Source organism: Dasypus novemcinctus, chromosome 6 (assembly GCF_030445035.2).
Source record: "Dasypus novemcinctus isolate mDasNov1 chromosome 6, mDasNov1.1.hap2, whole genome shotgun sequence".
In the NCBI taxonomy this organism is placed as follows: domain Eukaryota; kingdom Metazoa; phylum Chordata; class Mammalia; order Cingulata; family Dasypodidae; genus Dasypus; species Dasypus novemcinctus.
This window is the reverse complement of record NC_080678.1, coordinates 36,671,771-36,695,205: the sequence shown is the minus strand read 5'-3', so window position 1 is coordinate 36,695,205 and position 23,435 is coordinate 36,671,771. Positions and strand designations below refer to the sequence as shown.

Below are 23,435 nucleotides of genomic sequence, written 5' to 3'. Positions count from 1 at the left end.
CCAACTATTTTCAGCTCTCTTCCTTGCCTTTTAGGTTTTCAAGTCTGGAATTCCTAAAGGCTTCCCCTTCCCTACTCCTACCAAATCTTTTAACAAAGGAGTGGTCTGGCTCCTAGGTTCAAGTTCTAGTCCTAGCCAGCCTGGTTCATTGTACTGATCCTCTGGGCTTGAGCCTCCATTTGAAAATGAAACTATACAGATTATGTCTGTTGAACTTTTGTGAGGTTTAGAGACACTCGAGAAAATAAGGTCAGAGCGCTCCTTGTCACCTGACCCTTGAGTCTGTCACTGTCTTCTGAACTCTGCCTGATTCCTGTCCCGTCTCCCCTTCCCCCCCAGCTGGCTTCTCCTTCCCGGTGAATCAGCATATCACCCATCCATGGCATTTACTCATCTTTCATATCTTTTCATTTTCAGTTTGGTTCTTTACACCTACCCTGTGCTTGTACCACATTACCAGGTCCTCCCAGCTCTTATAACCTTCAATAATGTCCCCCAGCCACCCCCACTTCCAGTTAGGGCTTTGCATTCCAGCCCCCGATTCCCTCTTCACAGACCTTGTCTGTGCCATGTGCACGGTGATCTCAGGCTTCATACAACTGAGCCCAGTGAGCTCCTTCTCCCTCAGAGAAGTCCATCCAGAGCTGTGTCTCTGCCCACCCGAGTCAGTCTGAACAGCAAGCTCAGCTATCGTTGGGTGCACGAGTCCTCTGACCAGTAGCTCCGGGGCGTACAGCCCTCACCCTGCTCCCAGCTGTCTTCCTACAACTCCTCTGATGACTTCTCTTGGCTGCTTCTCTCCTTTGGGCTTAACCCCACGATCCCCTGGAGAATGAGGACGGCATTTTGAATTGTGTAGCCATTTCCGCTGCAAGTTCTGACATGCCAGATCTGACTCTGTTCTTCTTTTGTTTGGCAGCTCTTTTGTGACAGGCACGGCTTGTTGTGGGCACTTCTCACCCCTAAGAATCTGGGACCTCAACAGGTAAGAGATTCCTGAGTTCATCATCACTTCCAGTGGGGGTGGGACTGGAGCAACCAGGGAGGCAGAAGACAGAGCTGGCCGAGTCAGTGCTGCTGCAGTTGTCCAGCTGAGAGTCCAGGAGGAGGCTGGGAATGACCCCACCCTGTAGCCTGCTAACAGCCTTAGCTGTGACACATTTGCACAGAGAATCGTTCAGGAGCAGTTTGAGGGGACTGCTGAAGTAATTTATAATAGGTAAATAACTTCAGGTAGAATTTATTACAACAACAACTAGGATTTATGATATTCTTTCTCTGAGGAGTGCCTGGCTATGTGGCTACATAAAATCCCACCTATCCTCACAGATAATTTTTTTTAACTAAAGAAATTTTGATAGTAGTCGCTAGGCCTATAAAAATAATTATAGAGAACAGTCAAAATACACACAGGTTTTTTTCATAATTCTCTGCTTCGGCAGGCTTGACCCATTCCGTCTGCTTATCTCCCATTCTGTTTTTTTTTGTTTTGTTTTGTTTTTTGTTTTTTTTTTACCCCCTTGCGACTTTTTTTGTGTGCTCTCTGCTCTCTGTGTCCATTCGCTGTACATTCTTCTGTGTCTGTATTTATTATTTATTTTCCCCTCCCCCCCTTGTGGCTTGCTTGCTGTCTGCTCTCTGTGACCAGTCGCTGCAGGCTCTTCTGTGTTCTTGCTTGTCTCCCTTCTTTTGTTGCATCACCTTTGCTGAGTCAGCTCTCCGAGGCATCTTTGGACTGGGTGGCGCTCTGTGACACCTATGGGCGAGCCTGCCTTCACAAGGAGGCCCCGGGACGCAAACTGAGGGTTTCCCATGTGGTAGATGGGAACCCAACTGATTGAGTCACAGCTGCTTCCCTCTGGTTTTGTTTTGTTTACTTTTTATTTTGAAAGTTATATTTGTAAGAAGTTACAAATATAGGACTGAGAGATACCCGTGTAACATCTTACTATTGTATATCAAAGCCAGGAAATTAACATTGATATAATCCAGAGCCCCTTTTCAGATTTCACCAGTGTTACATGCACTCACCTGTGTGTGTGTGTGTAGTTCTATACAAATTTGTCACATGTGTAGATTTGTGTAACTACTACCACAGTCAGGTTATAGAACTGCTCTTCCATCAGCACCAAGACCTGCCCTTCACGCTACCCTTTTGTGGTGACACCCATCCCCTTCCCTCCTCTTGCCCCCTGTGTCCCTAGCCTTTGGCAACCACTAAGCTGTTCTCCCTTTCTATAATTTTGTCATTTAATGTTATTTAAATGAAATCACACAGTATGTAACCTTTCGAGATTGGCTTTTTTAAAACCCAGCATAATTATGTTGAGCCCCTGAGCAGACTTCCCTTCATATCTGGTGAGCCAAAATTACATACATGTTCGTCCTAAACCAAACCCTCACCAGGGGAATGGAATGACCAGTGGAGATTCATCTCCTGGGCCTGGGAAAGAACCCAGCTTTCCTCCCATGAACATGGGGATGAGCAGAACCCAGGTTGTTAACAAGAAAGGTGACGAATGGCTGGATGGGTGACCAATAGCCTAGGCCTCATTGGTTTCAGGACTTTTCTCACCTGAAAGTTTCTTTTATTTGGTTTTATCCCTCTTGACCTGGTGTGTTTACAACTGACACTGAACAGACCAGGTGTGGTCTGATGAATGGTAAGTAAATGTTATCACCTCCCTTATTCTAGATATTCTACATTTGCTAATGTAGCCATTGGTTGCATCACACTGTTGCCAGTATAGCTAAAACTCCTGAAGGCTCCTTTGTTTAGACCCTGGGATGTGAGAGTTCCTGCCATCTGAACTTGTTCCCATGAGCCCACTCTGCCAAACCTCCTGTTACTGGCCCTTCTTTTTGAATGAGCTGGGTCTAGGGCAGTGGGAGGCTCTCTGGGAGGGGAAAGAAGCATGCCAGGGAGTATGACTAGGAGGCTGCATAGTCAGACTGGCTTGGGCTCCAGAACTGGCTCTGCCACTTATTAGCTCTATGACCTGAGGCCTCTCTGAGCCTCAGTTTCCACATTTGCAAAATGGGAATTAATTAGTCCTACCTGACAGAACTAGTATGAAAAAGTTCTTTTGAAAAAGTGCCCCATATAGTGTCTGTCATTTGAGGACATTTAACCTATGCACGTGGTCTCCTCCTCTCTCCCTTCCACCCACAGTTGTGGGTGGAAACTCATACCTTGGAGTTTGTGGGGGCTAAGTCTTTTAAACCTCAAAAAATGTGTAGCTCTTGTGGCCAGTGGCCAGGGAGGTAGACCTTCTGACAGTAAGGCTGCAGGCCAGAGATGAGCATTTCTGCCCAGAGCCCTGAATCCTGTTTCTGGACTTGGTGCTTGGCACTATCACTGGCCTGGGCCCAGGATGTTGGATAGGCTGGGAGGTGTGGGGTGGTCTGGATGCACCACAATGGCCCGGCTGTATCTCAAAGGTTGGGAAATCTTTGGGGATCTTTTCTGCCTGTGGTTATCTTGGTGGGAGGTGCTCCTGGGCACAGATGTATAGTCAAATTCAGAGAGAATGCTCTTTGAATATCATTCATTTAGGATACCCCAGACCCACGAACCCCAAACCCTGGGTGTTTACTGAACCTAGAGAGAACCTCAGTGAGAATGGGCACAAGGCAGCAAGGACTTCGATTTCCCTGCAGCCAGAGGCAAAACAGTCACTACAGGACGTGGTGGCCTCTGGCCGTCCAGGGCCAGCTCATGCTGCTGTAGCAGGGCTGCCAAGGAGTCATCTTCTTTCCAGCCCCCAGACTCCCTTTCTCACCATTCAGAGGAGCCAGGGCCTTGTTGAAACATCTCTCCTGACACCAGGGAAGCTTGGAACACAGGAGCGGGTGTAGTGATTGAGGAAAAGATGCCCTGTTAGAGGTATCCTCTTGTGGTGGAAGGAAACAGATGGACAGGATGACGCTCTGTAGCTGTCTTTCCCAGAGAAGCCCAAGCAGATAATAAAGCCATGTAGAAAATAGGATTAAGGTAATGAACAGGCAGGGCAGAGTTTGATCTTTCAATAACACCAAAGCCTGACTGACAGGCCATCTGAAAGGTGGAACAACATCACCGGCAGGACTTGGCGGCTGGGCGGTGTGCGGTGCTGGATGGATTCTTTGCTTTTAACCTGTCACAGCTGAAACTTGAGGAGCCCCTGGATTTTCTCTTTTATGTGTCTGCTATGACTGGGGGCAGGGCAAGGAAGTACTGGAGGGGCAGTTTTGCTCTAAGCATGGCCTTTCCAGGGGCTGCCCTCAGCACAATGGTGGGGGCTAGGACACACCTTTGAGGTGTAGGTGCCTTTTGGACCAGCCCTACCTTCAGTGGAACCATTCCCCCACTGCCATCTGTGCATCCGAGGTACTGTCAGGCAGTCTAGGCTGCTTTGCAGAATTCCTGGGACCCCTCTCAGGCTCCCTCTGCCCCTCATTCCATCACTCCTAGAGAGACTGTTCTCCCTATAGGGTAGGCTGGGATGGAGGTGCAGGCAGCCGTGCTGGCTGGAGCACATAGGGTCAGAGTGCAGCTGCAGGGACTCTGCCATTGGCCACAAAGCAAGGAGCTTTGCTGTCCCCTCTCTGCCTTTCTTTCTCCTGAAGCTGGGGGCAATGGAATTGGAGGCTGGACTCAAGGATAGGGGATTCTAACCTAAGCCAAGTGGGTAGAAAGATGGAGTCTTTTGCCTAACCTGGAGATGTGAAAGAGTTCCCGCTTGTCAGAGTGGATGGTCTTCAAGCCAAGGATATAGTGCCAGGAGCTCCTGTGCCTCCATCCTGATGGCCCCTGCCAACAGCCAACCTCTGAAGTGTCTTTGGGAAGCCTTGGTCTATTCAAGTCCCAAGGAACTGGGCAAAAGCCATCTTGCCCTGAGCCTGGAGTCTGGAGGAGTCAAGGCCTGTCCTGTGTTTTCTACCTGCATTTGAGCTAGGCTCTAGGAGAGGTGCCAAGTGTTTGGCTGTGTGGGTCACACCTCACACCCCCAATCCCCTCGGACTCTCTCTTGCTGGCGCTTTCTCTTTTTCTGTCAAGGGATCTAGCATTGGTACCCTGAGAGTAGGGCCAGCTCAGCAGCTGTGGGCAGGCAGGCATCAGGATGGAGAGGCCTGGAATCCCAGATGTGAGTTGTCCCAGTGGCTCCTGGCATAGCCCTGAGCTGGCCCTACCTCAGCAGGGAAGCAGATTGGAATGGGTTTTGAGGACCTGGCTGCTCCTAGGGCACCAAGGGTTTGTGTCCTTGGCTGGCCATTCTGCTGCCCTGTGTGTGACCCTACACACACTCCTGCACATGTCCCCTCACCTCCACCTCCCCTTCAGGCCCGGACCACCCCCAGTGCCCCATTACTCCTTTGGTTCCATCCCAGAGCACCTAGGTCTCTTCTTTTTCAACAATGGCAGGGACAGAATAGGCTTCTCACCCATTCCGATATGTGCCCCATATTTTTCCCGTTGGAGCCTTTGCTCAGGCTGGTACCTCTTCCTGTAACACCCCATCTCTGCCTAATGAAATCTTGCTCATCCTTCCAGCGTAAATAGCACTTCACCAGGAAGGCTCCAGGGCCTAGTGGCTGTAGCTAGTGAGCCTCCCCGCTGAGTGCAGGGTTAGAGCACGCCTAAGGGCACTCCATCACCACAGGTGTGGCCTGGTTGGCTCCCCCTCCAAGCTGGGAGCTTATCTTGTTATCCCGGGACTGAGCCCAGAATACGAATATTAATAGATTTATTGTGTCAGGAATATGGCAGGAGGCATCTGGGAGGAGCCCTTTTAAACCGTCTAGAGAAGGAAAGAGTATCCTGAACTCAGGCTGGGCTGCGCATCCTGACTCAACCCAGGTGTGGCTTTGTCCCTATCCCCTGTCCCTCTGCCCCCACCCCATGCAGGGGGCCTGGCCCTCAGGGTGATTACGGGAATTGCCCCTCTTTAAAGTACCTGCCTTTGAAAATATTACTGACAGCTTTTTTCCCCCTATTTTCTTTTTTCTTTACCTCTTTAAGGAACCCTGTAATTTCTTTCTCTTTCTTTCTTTCTCCCCCCTTTCCTTTTTCTTTCTTGTCCTGTTGTCCGCTGAACTCTTTGAAATTGGCTCTCTGCCTGCTGACACCAAACTGATACTTTGCATTTCACTTCTCCTTATCCCTTTATGGCAACAGATGTTGAAATTTTGTATCCTTTTATCTACCCAGCTGCCCCTTCCTGTAATTACGGTCCCCTTGTTAGCAGTACAAAGTGGGCTGCCTGGCTGCCTGGCCTTTGAGCCATTGTGTCTGAACACATGTGCACGGGCGGGTGCGTGTGCACACTCGCCTGCATGTGAGGGGCCGTGTGCTCTTTGGGAAGGGTCCTTCTCTCTCCCTGACGGGGCTGGGGCAAGCCAAGTGTCATTTGGCTTTCCCTCACTGTCCCTACCATAGGGCCTTCCCTGGCACCTGAAAGATGGAGAGGTTTGCAAAGATTAGGCCAGGACTTGGAGGTGGCCCCACATGTCAGATGGGGACAACTGGACAGACGAGGTCGAAGGTCAGCGGCAAGTGGCCTGGTCTGTGAAGATGGGGAGTGCCACGGCAAGGCGTGCATTTGGGAGCAGAGACTTAACCTTAACACTTATATGCAACCGCCGAGCCTTAGTTTTCTCATCAATAAACTTACCTCAGGCCCACTGTGGGACTGGATGAGTTGCTATGTATAAAGCTCTTGGCATAGGGCCTGGCACACAGTGTGGACTCTGAGTGAGCTGCTGCTGCTGCGGTGGCTACTCTGCCCCAAGTGACCTGCATGGCAGTCCCATCTGGCCCCAGCAAATGCACAGGCAGATGAGTTTCCCCAACTTCTTTCTCTGTTTCTGTCAGCCCTGAAAGCCGCAATCAGACTGGCTTTCTAGAAGCTCAGCCCTTATCACTGGTTCAGGCTCTCCCCTTTCTTACTGTGTGATTTTAGGAAAGTCACTTTTCCTCTCTTGGCCTCAGTTTCCTTATCTGAAGTCAGAGTCTGGACCAGGGCAGTCACTCCCTGCTCAAAAGTCTTCTGGCTCTGAAGGATGTGGACTTGAAAGCCCACCATGGTCTGGAAACTAGTTCCTGCCAGCCATGTCTCTCCTAGCTCCCCTCCCATACATTAGCCCCCAGGCCAAGCCAGACTGCCACCCACAGCCCAAACACAACCCATTTGCCCCCTCTCTGCATCTTTGTTGTTGTTACTTCTACCTGGAACACCACCTCCTCCCCTCATTGTCTGTTACAATCCTGGCACTTACTGAAAAACCAGCACAACACCCTCATCCAGAAATTTTCTGTCTTCTTAAAGAAACATTCTCTCATAGTACCTACCAAGTCACACGCTGAGTTCAGTTAGTTGTCTATGTGATTCAGACTTCTCTCCCTCACTGGATTGAAGCACAATGTCTCCTTCAAGGTCACAGCTCCCATCTCCCTGCAGTGTATATCAAGTACAATGCCTTGAATACAGAAGATGCTTAATAAATGGTTGTTGATTGAAGGATGAAAGAGAGGGAAGAAGAGAGAGGAAAGAAGGAACAACCTCCTATTCTCATGGCAACCATGTAGGGCCCAGCTTATACCTTCAGAGGCCATTCGTGCTCCCCCTGCCCTCCCCGCCCAGCAGAGGAGCTCTAGGAAGGTGAACTGTTGGTCACCCTTCCATCCCTTTCCTCCCCTAGAAGGCACTGTTGCATTTCAGAGTAGTTCATGCCAGATGGGGTAGCCTTACACCCAGCAGATGCAGGAAGATTACCCATTGGGTCTCCAGGGAGCATCAGCAGGATGCCCGAATGTTATAAATGGCGTTCTTAGATATGGGCTGGGAGGTGGGAGCCAGAGGTATATCTCAGGAGCATTTTATAGAGAAGGATCTTCTATGGAAGGGGGCTCAGGCAGGCCAGACTTGGAAGCGGGGGTTGTGTTGGAGGCTGGGAGAAGCCGCAGGGGAGGAGGCAGGCTGGAGTGAAGCAGGGCCTCAGGCATTGCTGCTCTGCAGGAGCCAGGCTAGGGCAGGGAGGAGGGGCCCTTGCCAGGGACTGCCCCTCTGTCTAACTCCAGCCTAGCCTTCACGGCCCCTCCCTAGTGGGAGATCCAGTTCTTCAGGGCCAGGGCCTACCTCCAGTTAGCTGTTCCCACAGCGTGGATGATGGGGTATCAGTGTCTTATTTAAAAACTCCTCTTCCCTGCCAGGAATTTCCTCTTCTTCCACTTCCTTCTAGCTTCAATAGGATTGTCTGGACAGCAGGGTGAGTTGGGCCAGGGGGACTCCCTTTCCAAGGGGCTTCTTGTGGATGTGGCCACACTGCTTGCTTTTTTCCTGCCCAGGTAGTTGGGGCTGGGGGCTGGGGGTCCTGGAGCAGCCCGCACACAGCCAGAGCCAAGGGGATAGGTTTCCTTCAGGCTGCCCCTTGCTTATTCATTAGGCTCACCAGGGCAGCCCCCTCTGTCTTTATCTTTCCCTGGGTCGAGAGAGAATTGCTGGAGTCAGGCTCACAGGAGGCTGGGGTGTGGAGGCCCAGGCATTGTCCATGGAGCTGGAAGGGAATGGAAATTTTTGTCTGGCCCTCTATAGGGACAGGCCTGGCCCTTGCTCCTGTCTTGGCCCAGGACTCCGAGCGGCAGCCCTGTTCCCACACAAGTCGTGTGACAACCAAAGCTCCGCACCCCCTACTGCCCCCCACAGTGAGAGGCCGAGAAGCATTCTTAACATTCTTTCCAGAGAAAAGGGGTGAAATGTCTGAATTTGGGGGTCACCATGTTATACAAGTTACAATCTAATCGTTTGTACAAGAACACACTTGCAGTAAGAAAAGGAGCCCAGGAGGAGGGGAGGAGAAGACAGACAGCTTGTTTTGTCCCCCTTCTCCCCAAAGTTTGGGGCTATTGTCAGGCGATCTCTTCTTCTACCAAAACAGTTGAGCCAGAGGTTTCTAGTTAAATTGGCCCTGGGGTGGGGGCTGTGAAGGGCCTACGGTGCCATTTCTGTTTGTTTTCCCAAATCAAAGCCCCAGCAGGGCTCCTATGGTCCTGCCGAGCCTCTATTGGAAGAGCCCGACTGTTTCCCAGAGCCTGGTGGGTCAGTTTATGCTCTGAACTTAACCTCACAGCCCTGCACAACAGAGCCTCAAGGGTCCCGGGCCTAGAGGCAAAAGAAATTGTATCTCTTTATTGGTCCGTTTAAAGTGTGTGTGGCCATTTCAAGCACCAGAGAACAGCCCGGAGAAAGAAACTCCACTGTCTGCCTGGGCAGGGCTAATAGACAAGGGGCTTTTGGGACTTGTCACAGCCCCCAAGGGCTGGTGCTTGCTCTGGCCCTTGGGCTTCACCCAGAAGGTCGGGGTCCACGGGGCTGGTCTGTATTTCTTATTGCAGACACTGACCATAACATTTTCCAGTGGTGGCTTAGATGCCAGGGCAGGGCCCCAGGTTGGTAGCTGGGTCTGGGCCCATGACGCTGCTAAACTGGCCAGCCCCGTGCCCAGCTCTCCTTCTCTCTGAACCCTGGGACCAAGGGTGGGCAGGTAGAGCCATGCTGAGCTTCACGCCCCTTTCCCTTACTCCCCCCTTCCCCCTCCCCCTCCCCCCCCCCACTGCCTTTCATCTTCTATTTCAAACAAACATGAAATTACTTCTCTAGATTAAAGGGGAGAGCTCCTCAATCATTCTTTAAGTCTTCACTAATGGAGGGGGCAGGGCCCCCAAATCTGGAAGGAGAGGGAGGAGAACTCTGGACCAAAGCAGTGCTACTGGGCGTGTACAAATGTACGTGTGTGAGGGAGCTGGGGGCAGTCTAGGAGTACACTTAGTCTAGCCCCTCTCCCCCTGGTATTTGGAGTCACTCAGCTGTCCGGGGCCCAAAGGGAAAGGCAGTGGACAGAAAATCACACAGCTTCCTCCCTCAGCCATCAGAGAAGATGGTGGCCCTGCTGGAGGAGAGAGCGACTGAGGGTCAGAGTCTCTGGGGTAGAGGGACCAGAGCTGAAGCTCATACAGACATGCAGCAGGCAGCCTTGTCTGCCTCAAGCCCTTTGCTGAAACGCTAACTGAGCCAAAGCTGGAGTGGTGGGACATGAAGTTCTCTTCCGCCTTGTGAAGTGTCCAAGGCCTTGCTTCTCCTGTCAGGCCAGAAAGGAGCACCAGAGCCTCTCAGAGGAAGCTGAGGACTGGGCCTGGCCTTGGGGATTCCCGTCTTGTCTTTTGTCCCCAAACATTCTGCAGAAACTCAGTGCTTCTACCCGTCCTCCAGGCTCAGGGATTAGCGGGTGCACTTGATGTTGAGGGGTAGTTGCTAGGGTCAGAAAGCCCCCCACGGGGTTGCTAGGGGTCTGGCATCAGGGCAAAGGGGTCTGCCCACTGCCGCGGTCACGGAGGGAATTACACAGTGACAAAGAAATTGTTCTTCTCAGTAATCTGCTCTCGGCCACGGGGCGGGGAGGGGGGGGGGGAGCAGGCGGGGGCCCAGCAGGCTGGGGGCTGTGATCACGGAGGCGTGCTAGCCCCGGGCGGGGCAGCCGCCCGGACACCAGGGACCAGCCCGCTAAGCTGCTTTCTCAGCGATTTCTCTCCCTGAGCACAAAGGTGTTTACTTATTTTAACATCTCCTGGGACTCTCCTCCTCCCTTTGTGTGGTCTTTATCCTCAACGAGGTTTGAGTCCCAGATTACAGGCGGGAATTAAGGCATTGGACCCGGGTAGCTCAGAACTGCATGACCTGCAGGATCAAGAAGTATAAAGTAACCAGGCGTGGGGGGGTGGGGGGAGACAGACCCCCTTCAGCAAGGCCCATTCATCGCCCTGAGAAGGAGTGGCTGGGTGGCGGGCAGCCAGTGTGCAGGTGTGATGGTGGGCTGCTGCTGTCTGATTGAGGCCCTTTAGCTGGGGGCTGAGGTAGACACTGAGGGGAAGGGATAAAGGGGAGTGCAGGGTCTGTGGAGCCAGGGACCAGGGCTGGTTGGGAGAGGCCCTGGTTGCCATAAAAGGGGAAGGGCAGGAGTACAGGGCATCTTCTCCCTGGACCCCACTCCTAAGGGACTCTGATTCTAGCTCAGGAAGGAGAGCTGCACGTCCCCGAGGTCTGATCCCTTTTGAAGGTTGAAAGGTGGCATTTGGGCCCAGGTGGGCTGGCCTCATTCTCTGCCCTCCTTTTCCCCAGTGGGCAGCTGATGACACACCTGGGCAGTGACTTTCCCCCAGGGGCTGGGGTGCTGGATGTCATGTATGAGACCCCTTCTACACTCTTGTCCTGCGGCTATGACACCTATGTTCGCTACTGGGACCTCCGTGCCAGTGTCCGGTGAGTGTGGTGGTAGGGGCAAGAGAGGGTTAGGGCCCTGGGCCAGTCCTTGCCCTCTCTCCAGTCCTGGGCCAGTCAAGGGAGAGGACTCAGACTTTGTCAAGGGCTGGGTCGGGAAGGGCCAGGAAAGTCGTATCAGGTATCCCCTCCCCACGCCACCTCCCCACCCTTGGGCAGCTCAAGCCCCTCTGGCCTGGGAGACGATAAGCCACAGGCCCCAATGTGGACAGGCATTTCATAGAGCCTCTGGAGCCATCAGGATGCTGGCCCTCAACACCCTGCCCAGCCTTCCTTACCTCTGTGCCTCATGGTCCACCCAGACCCGAATGAGGGCACAAGCCGCTGTGCGGTCTGAGGCTTGGTGAGTAAAAGACCTTTACAGAGGATGTTTTACCCCACTGTTTGGTTTTTAAAGAATTAGATGATTCAGGCTTCTCTTTCCCAGCCCAAAATGACTCCCTGCATCTTCCCTCAGTTCCCCCAGGCCCTTGGGGAAGCTGGGTGGAGGTGGAGGACACCCCTGGACCTCCCACTGCATCTCCCCTTCCTGAACAGGAAGTGTGTCATGGAGTGGGAGGAGCCTCACGACAGCACCCTGTACTGCCTGCAGACTGATGGGAACCACCTGCTGGCCACAGGTTCCTCCTACTATGGCGTTGTGCGGCTGTGGGATCGGCGCCAAAGGGCCTGCCTGCACGTGAGTGTTCCACCCACCTTCACACCTCCAGGATGCCAGGACTCACTGTCACGGGCTCCTTCTTGGGCAGCTGTGATGTGGCCAAGAAAGTGCTTGGAGGGGGTTGGAGGAAGCCTGGGGTGGCAATTCCCGAATTAGAGTGCCCAGCTCCCACTCGGGAAGCTCTCCCCACATCTCATGCTCTCCCTTTCAGGCCTTCCCGCTGACGTCAGCTCCCCTCAGCAGCCCTGTGTACTGCCTGCGCTTCACCACCAAGCATCTCTATGCTGCACTGTCTTACAACCTCCATATCCTGGACTTTCAAAATCCATGACAGTCAGGACCCTCCAGCCTGCGGGCCAAGGAGACCAACTACTCAGGGACCTCTCCTACCTGGAGGGACAGTGATACCTCCCCCGCCACGCCTGTGCTTCTGGACCTGTGACCACAGTGCTCAACATCTTAAGTTAAAGACTACTACTGACTCCTGGGAGTTTGGGGTTACGCAGGGATGGAGTCCCTCCCAGGAACCAGTTGGAGAAAAGTGACCTGCTGTTTTGGGAGAGTGCAGCTGACTCCCAGCCTTCCAGCCTTGTTCCCATTTGGCCAGAGCAAGGCTCTGTCTGCACCTCACCCCTTCTGAGAGCCATGACTAGCTTCCAGAACGAGGTGAGGTGCTCCAGCCATCCCAGGTGGCCCCTTTCTGCCCCTTCCTGGGAGGAGGGCTGAGCATTCATTCCTGGGGCTCTGAGGCCTGGTTTCACTTTAAAACCAAGATAGGACAAAGGGAACCCAGCCATTCTGAGTGTATTCTGAGTTAGCCCTATCTTAGACTGGCTGTCGAGACATGGTACAATTTTCAATTTTGTAAAAATAAAGCTTGGTTGTTCACAGAACTGGTTCCTCACCAGCTGGACCATCCAGGGAAAGTGAACAGCCAAGTCAAACTTGGGGATGTATGTGCTGGGGAGAGGACAAGCTCAGCCCTCTCCAGGGCTCAGGGTCTCAGAGAACAAAAGCTTCTTTTCTTCACACTGACCACCCACCCACCCCTTTGGCCCAAGTGGTAAGAGGGATGTCACCTGTGGGGGAACACGGAAGGGCTTGCGACTGCCTGGGGCTAAGCTGCTATTTGTCTGTTCAGATCCCTCTTCACCCCATCATCCTTAGCAATGCTGTGACCTTTATTCTGGCTTTTCACCCACAATGCCTTATTTAAAACATCTCCCTTGCCCAACCCTATCTAGGGAGGTCCTCTGGGCCACTTCTGCAGAGCAAGATGAGATAGCACAGGGTCCCCTGTGGCCTAGTCTTCCTGCGAACAAATTTGGGGAGATACCCAGCTCTTTCCCTGCTGGGGCATGAGCCCCCATCCTCTTCTCCACCAAAGCCTATGCCTCTCTTTGTGCAAAGGGTGTATGGTAAAGGTCCCTGCTCCCCCCAGGATGGAGGAGAAAGGAACCCAACCCCTGGGTGGGCCAGGGGGCGTAGGGGCAGGCAGCATGCAGTGGTAGACAAGAGAGTAGCCCAGCAGCAGTAACTCAGACTGACTTTACTCAGGAAATAAGAACATGGCACAGGGTTAGGAGTGCCCCAGGGTCTGGTTCTTCCAGAAACTGGAGAGCTCCCAGAAGAGAGGAGGCTTCTCCCATGCCTCACAGTGTCACAGGCTGAAAGGAAGAGCCTCACACACGCTCCATGTTCCAGGTACAGGCTAGAGTTGACTACTGGGTCTTGCAGTCCCCATCACTGCTGTGTGCCGTCTTCACCTTCTTCAGCTCCTTCTGTAGCTCTGACTCGGCTGCCAGGACCTCCTTTGGCTTTTGGTACTGTGGGTGGAGCCAGGAAGGAGAGGACATAATTCAGTCACCAGCCTTCACCCCCACCACACATGCACTCAGGGCCCTTTCTAATCCCCTTATTTACAGACGAGGAAATTGAAGCCTACAGGGTTGAATGGGAGCAGACCTTGGACCAGAACCCAAGTGCTGTAATTTCCACCCTATCATCATTCTCTATCCTCTTCTAGCTATGATTTCTATAATCAGGTTCTTTCTTGAGCCCCCACCTTGCTCTCCCTGTAATGCTTCTTCTCTAGCAAGCATACCCCAGGGATTAGGCCAGAATTGGGGAAACCTCTGGGATGGGAAGTAGGTAAGGAAAGAGGAAGACTCAGAGAGTGGCCAAGATGGCTGGGTGAATCTTACAGAGATGAGCAGGGTGCAGTTGGCATGAGTGAAGCTCAAGGAGGAATCATCCAGAGGTAGTTGGTATCTGTCTAGGTCAGGAATGAAGAACTTCTTGTAGTACCTGTGGGAACACCAAGAGGCCATAGGGACACCCAGCAAGGTGACTTCAACAGTTGGGCATCAGGCTTTCTGTTGCCAAGCTTCTACATGGTTCTCCTACACCTTCCACACAGCAGAAGGAGGAGGGAAGCTGTTAGAACACCAGCATTTTAGAGCTTAGTAGCCTTGGAAAGAAAGGATGAAGGCTTCCCTGTGAGACCAGGGGTTAGAGTGACTTATAAAGGGTGGGACTCCCAGAGGCAGGAAAAGAAGCCACCTGGAATACACAAATAGCTCAGGCAGCCTGAACCTCCCTATATCTCAAGTCTCACGGAGACACCACACACAAAATGTGTCCTCGTATTCTGAAAAGGGTCTAAGTAAGGACCTCCAGAGCTGTCCCCCAAAGCTGAGACCTACTGCCACTGAACGCCTCAGCTACCTTTTCCTCTTTGGGGGTCAAGGTCTTGTTAGCCTGACTCTACATGTAGACCAGAGAGAAAAGTCCAGCTATAAGGAAAAATGTTTCTGAGAGGACAAACCATGTGACTCAACGTGAAGCTGCAGCTCTGGACTGCTTTGCTGGTGTGAGAACTTACTCAGTTTTCACACACCACACACTGTCCCTGTCAGCTAGAGGTGCCAGTCCAGAGAATAATGATCCCTTTTAGTAAAAACAAACAAAAAATGCAATAGCAATGCCCAGCCCATAATGGGCTTTGTTTTGCAGGAAATTTGGCCTTTACCAAGGAGGAAATTCAGGCTCAGGTAAATGTCCTGCCTGGTTTCACACATCCAGTTTTCAGTGGAGTCAGGATTAAGGCCCTTTGCTTCTAGGCCTATGCTTCTGACACCAGAACACGAAGAACGGCCTCCTCTCTGACAAAAGGCCCACTTGACATTTTCCTTGTTGGAAGTGTAGCCTTGGTGCTGGTCCCCAGAGCTGCCAGACCTACCAGCTGGGCACGGCCTTACCCTCTGTGTCAGCTGAGCTGGGAAAGGAAGAGCTGTAGGCAGGCTCAAATAAACTCAAGTGAGGGGCCTGGAGAGGGTGTGGCTTTAATACTTGGGCTTGATCCTGTGGTGGCAGTTGCCTTGAGTCCACTTCAGAAGCCCCAGTGCCTTGTGGTCTAGGACAGTTGACATCAATGAAGCACTTTGGCCCCGTTCTCCCTGCCCAAACCCCTCAGTTCAAGCAGAGGCTCTCGAGGCCCCTTCCCCTCACCCCTGACCCCCTCACCAAGGTGCTGGGGCTCATGACAGGAAAAGAGCTTTAAAGGCTGACAGTTCAAAAGGAGGGGGTGGGGCCGGGCATCCTAACAGCACCACAGTTTGCTTTATCTTCCAAAGCTGTGCCCTCGGGAAAGGCTATCCGTCTGCCTGCAAACTGGGCAGAATGCCTGCCTTGTCCTCCTCCTAGCCAGCCCAGGCTGAGGGCTCTTCCTGAGGACCTTGGTCTGGCCAGCAAAGGTGGCAGACACTGATAATGGGAGGAGTCAAAGGTTAAACAGCAGAGATTAGATGAACACAAAGGCTTGTTAGGAAGTGTTAACATCTTACACACAAATATACACAAAAGCAGGACAGGGACAGAAACAGCCCAGGCACACAGCTGAGCCGGCAGGGCTGTTGAAGGCCTCCCCGTGCAGAGCATGAGAATGACCCTTCTGCTTACCTGGCTTGAAGGCCAGGGGGACAGGGACATCTGTGCACCCTCAGAGGGGCATGGCCAGGGCTGGGGTTGTGGCACTGGAAAGAGAATCCCCAGGCTTGGCCTCAGTACCAAGCAGTGACAAGATCAAAGGAAACCTGAAGTGCACGGCTTATACTTTCCTTATACTCCTACCACTTTCCACGGGGGCTTGGGCAATTGGGGGAGCGGGGGCTCAGCTTTGTTTTGAGGATCCATTCTAATGGATTTAATTTATTGGTTGTGTTTAAGCAACTTCTCAGAGGCTCCTGAAAGGTAATGCTCAAGGGAGCACTTAGGAGCAGGGGCCGGCATGCCCCTTCTCACCCTGTTACTGGCTTGGGGTTTGCCCCAAGAGGAACTGCACAAGAGTTTCTCATCAGCACCTGGACCAGAGACAGAAACCAAGAACCCACTGTGTTTCTGGAAAAGTCAGGACCCTTAGCCTCAGGCAGCTCTAGGTAGGCAGCTAAAACTTTTTGAGCATCAATTGTGTGTTAGGCTGTGAGAGGGGAATTTTGAGGATGAAGATAACCCAGGGCCACATCCCTGAGTCCCTGAATGGCTCAAACCTTGTACATCTTGTGCTTTGCTAAAAGCGAAACTCTTACAGTGAGGTAGTTCTTTAGCTTCCTGCATTTGCCCAACTCCCCCCATTCCCACTCCCTACACCATTCTCAGTCTCAACCATACAACAATAACAATAACTTATTAGTGCTTATTCTGTGTCAGCCACTTTTCTAAACACATTTACTCCTCAGCCTCTGATTGGTTACTTCTATTCTCTACAGAAGAAGAAACCAAGACACAGAAGAGATAGGGATCTTGCCCAAAGCCACAAAGATGGTAGATGGAGAAGCCCCAAGTTATAAGTGATAATTCCCTAAATCTCCTGACTCTTACCTTTTCTCCACAGTCTCACCACAGACCACCTGGTCTAGATTCCCCACAGCTGTCCCAGGATGGGGCAGATATTGTGTGGGAGGGGGTGGTGGTTCTGGAACCCATAGAATAAGGGATACAGCAATGAACAGGTCTCCCCTGGGGGTCCCCAAGCACAGGGACCTTACCACCCTGCAGGTACCCTGGGAACTCTCCAATACGTAAGTGGCCTTCCTTCCTGAATGTGAGAAGTCTTCCAAGATTTACATGGAAGCAAAGGCTCACAGTAGGACCTCTGCTCCTGGCCTGTGATCCTGAGAGGGCACACTTTGCTTCTGTGCCTCAGTTTCTTCCTCCAAAATCCTTCCTCAAATAATAGAGCTAACCTAGATGAACTTTAGGTCACTGTGAAAAGGCCTGGAACTGGCCAGCTCTGTACCTCTCTTCTCCCTCTGCCAAATGGACAGGTCCTTCATTTTGACTAATTCAGAAACAACCCACTGTATCCCATCACTCTCTACTGTCTCTCCTCCCAATCCCCAGCTCTCTCTGGCAGTGAAATCAGAAAGGGCATGAGAGAGACAGAGACACTAGAGAAGAGGAAAAGGGTAGAAGCAGGGCTGCTGTGGCAGTCACATGGGCCATGCCTCACCCATCCAGGGGGCATCCTTCACACCTGCAGGAGGCAAAGCCAAAGCAGTCAGAAAAGCCTCCAGCCAGTCAGGCCTGAGAAACTAGCAGCGAATCTTCCTCCTTCCTTAATCACTAAGGCTCAGGCCAAATGTGGTCAACCCCGCCTCCAGCACCCGCCTCCTAGAGTCACAACACACATTCCCAAACTAACAGCACACAGAAGTCCTGCCAAAGAGAAACCTGTTCTTTCCAGTGCTTCCTAAACTTATGTGACCACAGAACCCCTTTTTCAAGCAATGACTATTAACATCTCCTAGTGTTAGTATCACTGATGTTAAATCAGCTAAGCTCTCTTCAGATTCAGAGTGCCAAAGAATTGTTGAAGACTGCTTCACTATGCTAGGCATTCTTCCATACACGAGTCCACCAAATTCCCAAACCACCTATGAGGGAGTTATAAGGAAACCTTGCCCAAAATAATACAGCTAGTAAGTGACAGAGGCCAGATTTAACGCAACATCTTCCCACTCCTGCACTCTGGCTCATTCTACTTAGAGCTGCCAACTTCTGGGCTGAGGCTAAGAACCTTCTTTCCGCACAAATGCTCCTATCATGAACAGATGGTGCTGCACTGGGATCCTGGAAAAGCACTTTTTTCCTTTCCTGATCATCCCTCATTGATGCCTGAGGCCAAGGACACAATACACTACAATCAATTCCTTAAAGAAAACGCCAACCCAGTTCTTCAGAGACAAAGTAGGTATGCACAAAGCAACCCTGGTTTTGGTCAGTAACCACATTCCAGAATATTTGAATGGGGCAGGCAATGGGGCCTCCATGTGGAGGAGAAGGTTAAATAAGAGAGCAATGGAAACTGCAGATTGCTGGGCACTGAGAGAGACTCTGTCACGTTATCTTCGGCAGGTCTGTTTGTCTTGCTGACTTACGTATGCATGAATATAATCCCTAATATGTATCATGAGAATAAAAATACGTACCCTGCCTACCTCAGGATGGTGTGATGATCAGAGAACAGATTTTAAAAGTACCCTGAAAAAGTTAAACCCTGCTCAACGGGGTAACCATTAAGTTCTGTTTAATGCCTGGTAGGAAAGGTACAGAGTACAGTACTCCAGGAAGCTGAAAATGCCCGTAGGCTCAGAGCTAGAGAAGGATGTAGAGGCCTCTCCAGCCCACCCTCAGTGGAGGCACCCAAGGAGGGCCATGCTGAGCCGGGCAGGGTGCACCTCTCCCCCTGTGGAGACCCAACCACCAACCCTGCCGCCTCCCGGCATCACCTCCGCCCACCCTGGCCTCACCAGCTGGTCAGTCTCGCAGGCCTTAGATACTAGCCTGGGCCTCCAGCTGCGGAGCTGGCCAACAGCGCCACCTAAGGCTGGATACGCGCAGAGATGGGACCCAGAGGATCTGCCCGCAAATGAATTTTTTGGTGAGCTAGCTAGCCTCTCTTCTTTCACTCCCTGGTAATCACATTTTTGCCTGATATCTGTATTCGACAGTGACCTCTGGGGGACAAAAGGGAGGCAGCAGCCAGCTTCACAAACTGCTGGGCTGCAGATTCAAGTGCAATCAGAAGCACTTTTGTTCCCAGTTTGGACCCAGGGCCTCTTACACCAGGGAATGCTTGCTGAAGCATGGAGTTTGTTTTCCTAAAGGCAATTTCTCTGTTGTCTGAAATTGCTAAATTCCACTTTAGGCACTGACTCCTGTTAATGATGAGAACAATAACAGGAATAAACTGCCTTTTATCTGAGGACCTCAAAGTGCTTTATAAACGCAAACCTTATTATTATGACTTTATATTTATAGACAAGGCCCACTGCAGGGGCTGCTGGCTGCATGTACAGCAATAACCCTGAAATTAATTCATTCATCTCCTCTCCTTTCCCTGTCCCCTTAACCCTGCCAAAATCACAGGGGGTGGAGGTCATGAGAAGAGGGCAGACCCCAGGGCTGCATTTGGAGAGCTTGGGAGCCACACAGCTTCCCTCTTGGCCTCATGGATATGAGGGAGATGGGAGGGGAGGCCAGCACCACACAGCCAGAGAATATCAGCAACCAGTGGATGGGGGGAGGGGGCAAGTCTGGGTTGGGCTTAGCACCCCAAGAAGCATGGAGAGTGGCTTCACAACTGTGGGCCGAGAACTCTTAAAACCTCAATACCCCGAATCCTTTTCATGGGATTTGGCCCTGCCCGACAAGCCCTCCAGCCCAGCATAAGACCACTTCAGGACTTCAGGACTCAAACAGGCTCTGTTCTTCTGTGATCAGTCCGAACTCCAGAAACCCAAATGGGGTCAATGTATTTCCAAGATGGTCAGCCTGGATGCAGCCCCGTCAGGACCAGATCCCCAGTGTTTGGCCCCACCACCCCTATATTTTACCTCCTTCCTAGTGGGCAACAAGGAGAGGAACTAAAGGAAGTTGAGGACCCTTTTTGAAACTTAAGAGATTCCCAAGAGGTTAAAAGATCTACCCTTTGACCCTCAACCCAGGGAGGGAGCTCAAACACAAAGCAGACAGGTGCCTGCCACGCTTCTCACTTTTTGTTGGTTGTTCTGACAATGATGCAGCGCTCCTTCTGGTCCGCAGAGACACTATAGACATCCTTAGGGTAGGGGAGGTTTCGAATCCGCCACTGGAAACTCATCTTGGTGTCCTTGCGCATAAAGATGGGCTGTGGAAGACAAATCCAACTCAAGGATTATTCTTGTGGAGCTCCCACCCTCCTCAAAGTTCTACCCAGGGGCACAAAGCGGCCAAGAGAGGCTCAGAGACCCTCAACTCTCCACAGCTCCCTTCTGATGTTGCCATTGCTGTGATATTCTAGGCCTGGGATGACCAAGCCAAAGCCCATTGGGTGATCTATTCAGCAAACATTGTCCATGTGGCAAACTGGAGATGAGGAAATGAACAAGACATGGTCCCTGCCTACAAGGGCCAGTAGCCCCCCCCCCCAGCCAGGGCCCCTAAGACACGTGGACGTACGTTGGCATAGCTTTCCTTGATGAGTTCTGGACCCAGGCCCCCTGCTCCTGGGGATGCTGGCTCTCCCACCTCGATCTGCCACTGGCCCAAGGCTCCCAGGGCACTCTTCACACGCCACTTTCTCACTGGGGAGAGAAGGAAGCAGTGAGTTTATGGAGAAGGAAGGGGCTCTGCTCTTTTTTGCTGAATCACCAACATTGCATTAGGTAACTAGAACAGGATAAAAGCAGGAGCTACAGGCCTTATGCTGGGTGCTGTCTACCTGAGCAGGGACCTCGAAATCTCTGAAATCTCAGAAGGGCATCAAAATATCAGACAACCTTCAGTGCACATCTCATAAAATGCCAAGACAAAAGCAATTGGAACAAGGCTCTGAGAGGAGCCAGGTAGTCAAGAGCCCTCCAGGTGTGGCTTCACTTCAAGCACTGGGAAGAAGCATGTTAGGAAAAGGATGGCTACTGGTAATGGGGAAATGTCAGACTTCAAAAAGTGAGATGCATTTTTTTCCCCCACTAAAAATGTGCAAAGGAAAAATGAATTAAGAGAGTGAAAGCTGTTGGGCAGGTTTATCTCATGATTCAGAAAGTCCACAGCTAGAAATTCCCTCATTTCAGGTATGCCTGCCTTAAAACAACAGCTAAATGCTGTATTTAAACAAAATTTTAGGCAAACGCCATATTTTAAATTATTCATAGAAGTTCTAATGTAAATTTTTAAGTAAAATGGAATCTTACTTTTATGAGGCAAATCTCAATTTTACCTGTTTCATAAATTGAGATGTAAGCACAAGATTTTTTTTTAATAAAGGGGCACACATATGGAAATTATAAAGAAATCAAGAAACTAATTCAATGACCACTACCTGAAAACTCATCAGAATGTTCAAGACCTCCATTCAGCCATGATGCACAAACTGCTGCCATTGACGTAGTCCACCATCCTGCAGGGGGTGTTTTCTGAGCTGTATCCCCTTTGTCCCTTTTTCTTCCTGTTGCATGTGGAGTCACTGGGATTGCCATCTCTGGGACTGGTCTAGCTCTCGTGGCTCAGTCAGTACTAAAGGCTAGTACTCCCCATTAGAGGGAACTAAATGGCTTCAAAAATGTATGGTATCCTGACTCAGCTGTTTCCATGTGTTCACTCCTTTCTCTGGGCTGGGGGATGATAGCTATAGTCTGATTCTCAGTATCCAGGCAAGCTGATGATTTTCCTTTGGACCTTTTGAGCAGCATACCAAACCCAAACACCCTCACTGCTATACGTAAGGCATGTACACTGAACACAAAAGTGTGCTGTAAAATTGAGTTTTTCCTTGAATATGTGCTTTTAAGGTCTGCTGCATTCTGCAGTGTGATTTTATTACGTTTAGGGCCAAAAATTCTCCCTAGAAACACATTTCCAAGTTTATAATGAAAATTAATAAGAAGACGACGTGGAAATATGCTTTATAGGCAATTTTTTTTTCTCTCACAAATACTCCTATCCTCTTAAATGAATGAACTATGACCAGGAGTATATATATCCAAACTTACTCACTGTAATACTTCACTTAACTAGAAGCCAGCCTTCCCGGAACTTCTGTCATAGGTATAAATAGAAAAAGCAAATGTGCCCAAGCAGGAGCTTTGGTGACAAGTTCCATGTACTTCATTCTGTACAGAGGGAATGATCACTCCCAGATTCTCATGCAGTCTATGAATAAAATTCTACCTGTTGAATAAGGCAAATATGCTCCCCTCCAATGCAGTCTATGAATAAAATTCTACCTGTTGAATAAGGCAGATATGCTCCCCTCCAGCCTTCCAGCATACTGATAAGGGCATGAGGGGCCAGCTCACACCCAGGAGAAGGTCAGACCTGAAAAGCACTTGGGACCATTTAGTGTGAGGGCAAACAAGCATCCTCCAGACCCCAGTGGTATTTATTGCCTAAGAATAAACAACCACAGCACAGATTTTAAAGGTGAAGTTCCTGTAGTCAAGTACCTCTATTGTTTTGGATGAGAAATAGCCTTTTTTCCCTGCCTGCTTTCCTTCAGCCCTTGCTACTTCTCTCCAGGGGAAGGAGCATGAAGATTTACTGAGGCCCAGTAAGAAAGACTAACTTGTAAAAGCTACAGGTAACATTCATGTGCTCTAACTCCAAGCCTCATTAAAAAAAGGCTAAATTATACTTTATGAGTTCAATAATCAAATATAAAATTTAGAGATGTTTCTATAAAACAAAGTGGTTCTATTTCTTTTTTTATGTTTTGGCCTTTAAAGAAGCAGCTTTGATTACATGAAAAGGGACTTTTGAGGATGGCATCTCTGGGTCTGGAATAAAGAGGGGCTCGGGTTACGCTATATGTACTAACGCAACACCAGTATGGCCCAGTGAGTCGATTCTGACCCCAGAATCTTCTGTCCCCTCTTTTACTTCAAGGAATATTGGATTTTCCACAGAAACCTTCCTGAGTAGCAGTCTAAGGAGGAAGTCAGCTACAGTTTCCTTACTTCTGACCTTAAAAGCTACTTAGGTCACAGGAATTTAGCACCCTTGACTACTTCACATATCTATATTTTTAAGACCTTGGGAATGTAATCTTTTGTTAGAATGCAGAAGAGTCTCCCTACTCATTCCTTTGTGATCAGATTCGATACATGATTTTGGTGACACCCTTATCTTTCCCATGCATGTGGGCATGAATATACCTGGGAAAACACACACTTAATCTTCTGTAGTCTTTCTTTTCCCCGTCTTTGTTCCTGAACTCAAGGACAGCTCCTGCAGCAACAGAAGACTGTTTCCACCTGCTGTCACTCTGATTTGATTACACGTTAAACCCAAACTGGTGTGTGCAAGGCAGCTCCCCAGGATGCTGTCAGATCTTCCTGGCTAAGCCAGAGTCAGTCCTTGGAAAGGAGATTTACAATGAACTTGTAAAGATCTGACGGGGACTATATGAAGGAGGCAGTACCTGG

At 50.6% G+C, this 23,435-nt stretch overlaps 2 protein-coding genes across 3 annotated transcripts in view; one reads left to right on the top strand and one right to left on the bottom strand.

The window, feature by feature from the left end:
- Positions 1-12,866, top strand: part of FBXW4 (F-box and WD repeat domain containing 4) — an 88,936-nt gene extending 76,070 nt beyond the window's left edge. Inside the window, exons 6-9 of the mRNA XM_058298537.2 lie at positions 920-985; positions 11,154-11,294; positions 11,850-11,991; positions 12,185-12,866. Of these exons, the coding sequence (XP_058154520.1) occupies positions 920-985; positions 11,154-11,294; positions 11,850-11,991; positions 12,185-12,304 (469 nt within the window). The 3' untranslated portion in view covers positions 12,305-12,866. The remainder of the gene's footprint in view (positions 1-919; positions 986-11,153; positions 11,295-11,849; positions 11,992-12,184) is intronic.
- A 640-nt stretch (positions 12,867-13,506) lies between these two features.
- DPCD (deleted in primary ciliary dyskinesia homolog (mouse)) overlaps positions 13,507-23,435 on the bottom strand; it is a 34,317-nt gene continuing 24,388 nt past the window's right edge. For both annotated transcript variants that reach the window (XM_058298539.2, XM_012525738.4), the window contains 4 exons: positions 20,473-20,597; positions 20,028-20,161; positions 14,178-14,280; positions 13,507-13,799 (listed from right to left, as the gene is read on the bottom strand). In XM_058298539.2, the coding sequence (XP_058154522.1) occupies positions 13,695-13,799; positions 14,178-14,280; positions 20,028-20,161; positions 20,473-20,597 (467 nt within the window). In that variant the 3' untranslated portion in view covers positions 13,507-13,694. The remainder of the gene's footprint in view (positions 13,800-14,177; positions 14,281-20,027; positions 20,162-20,472; positions 20,598-23,435) is intronic.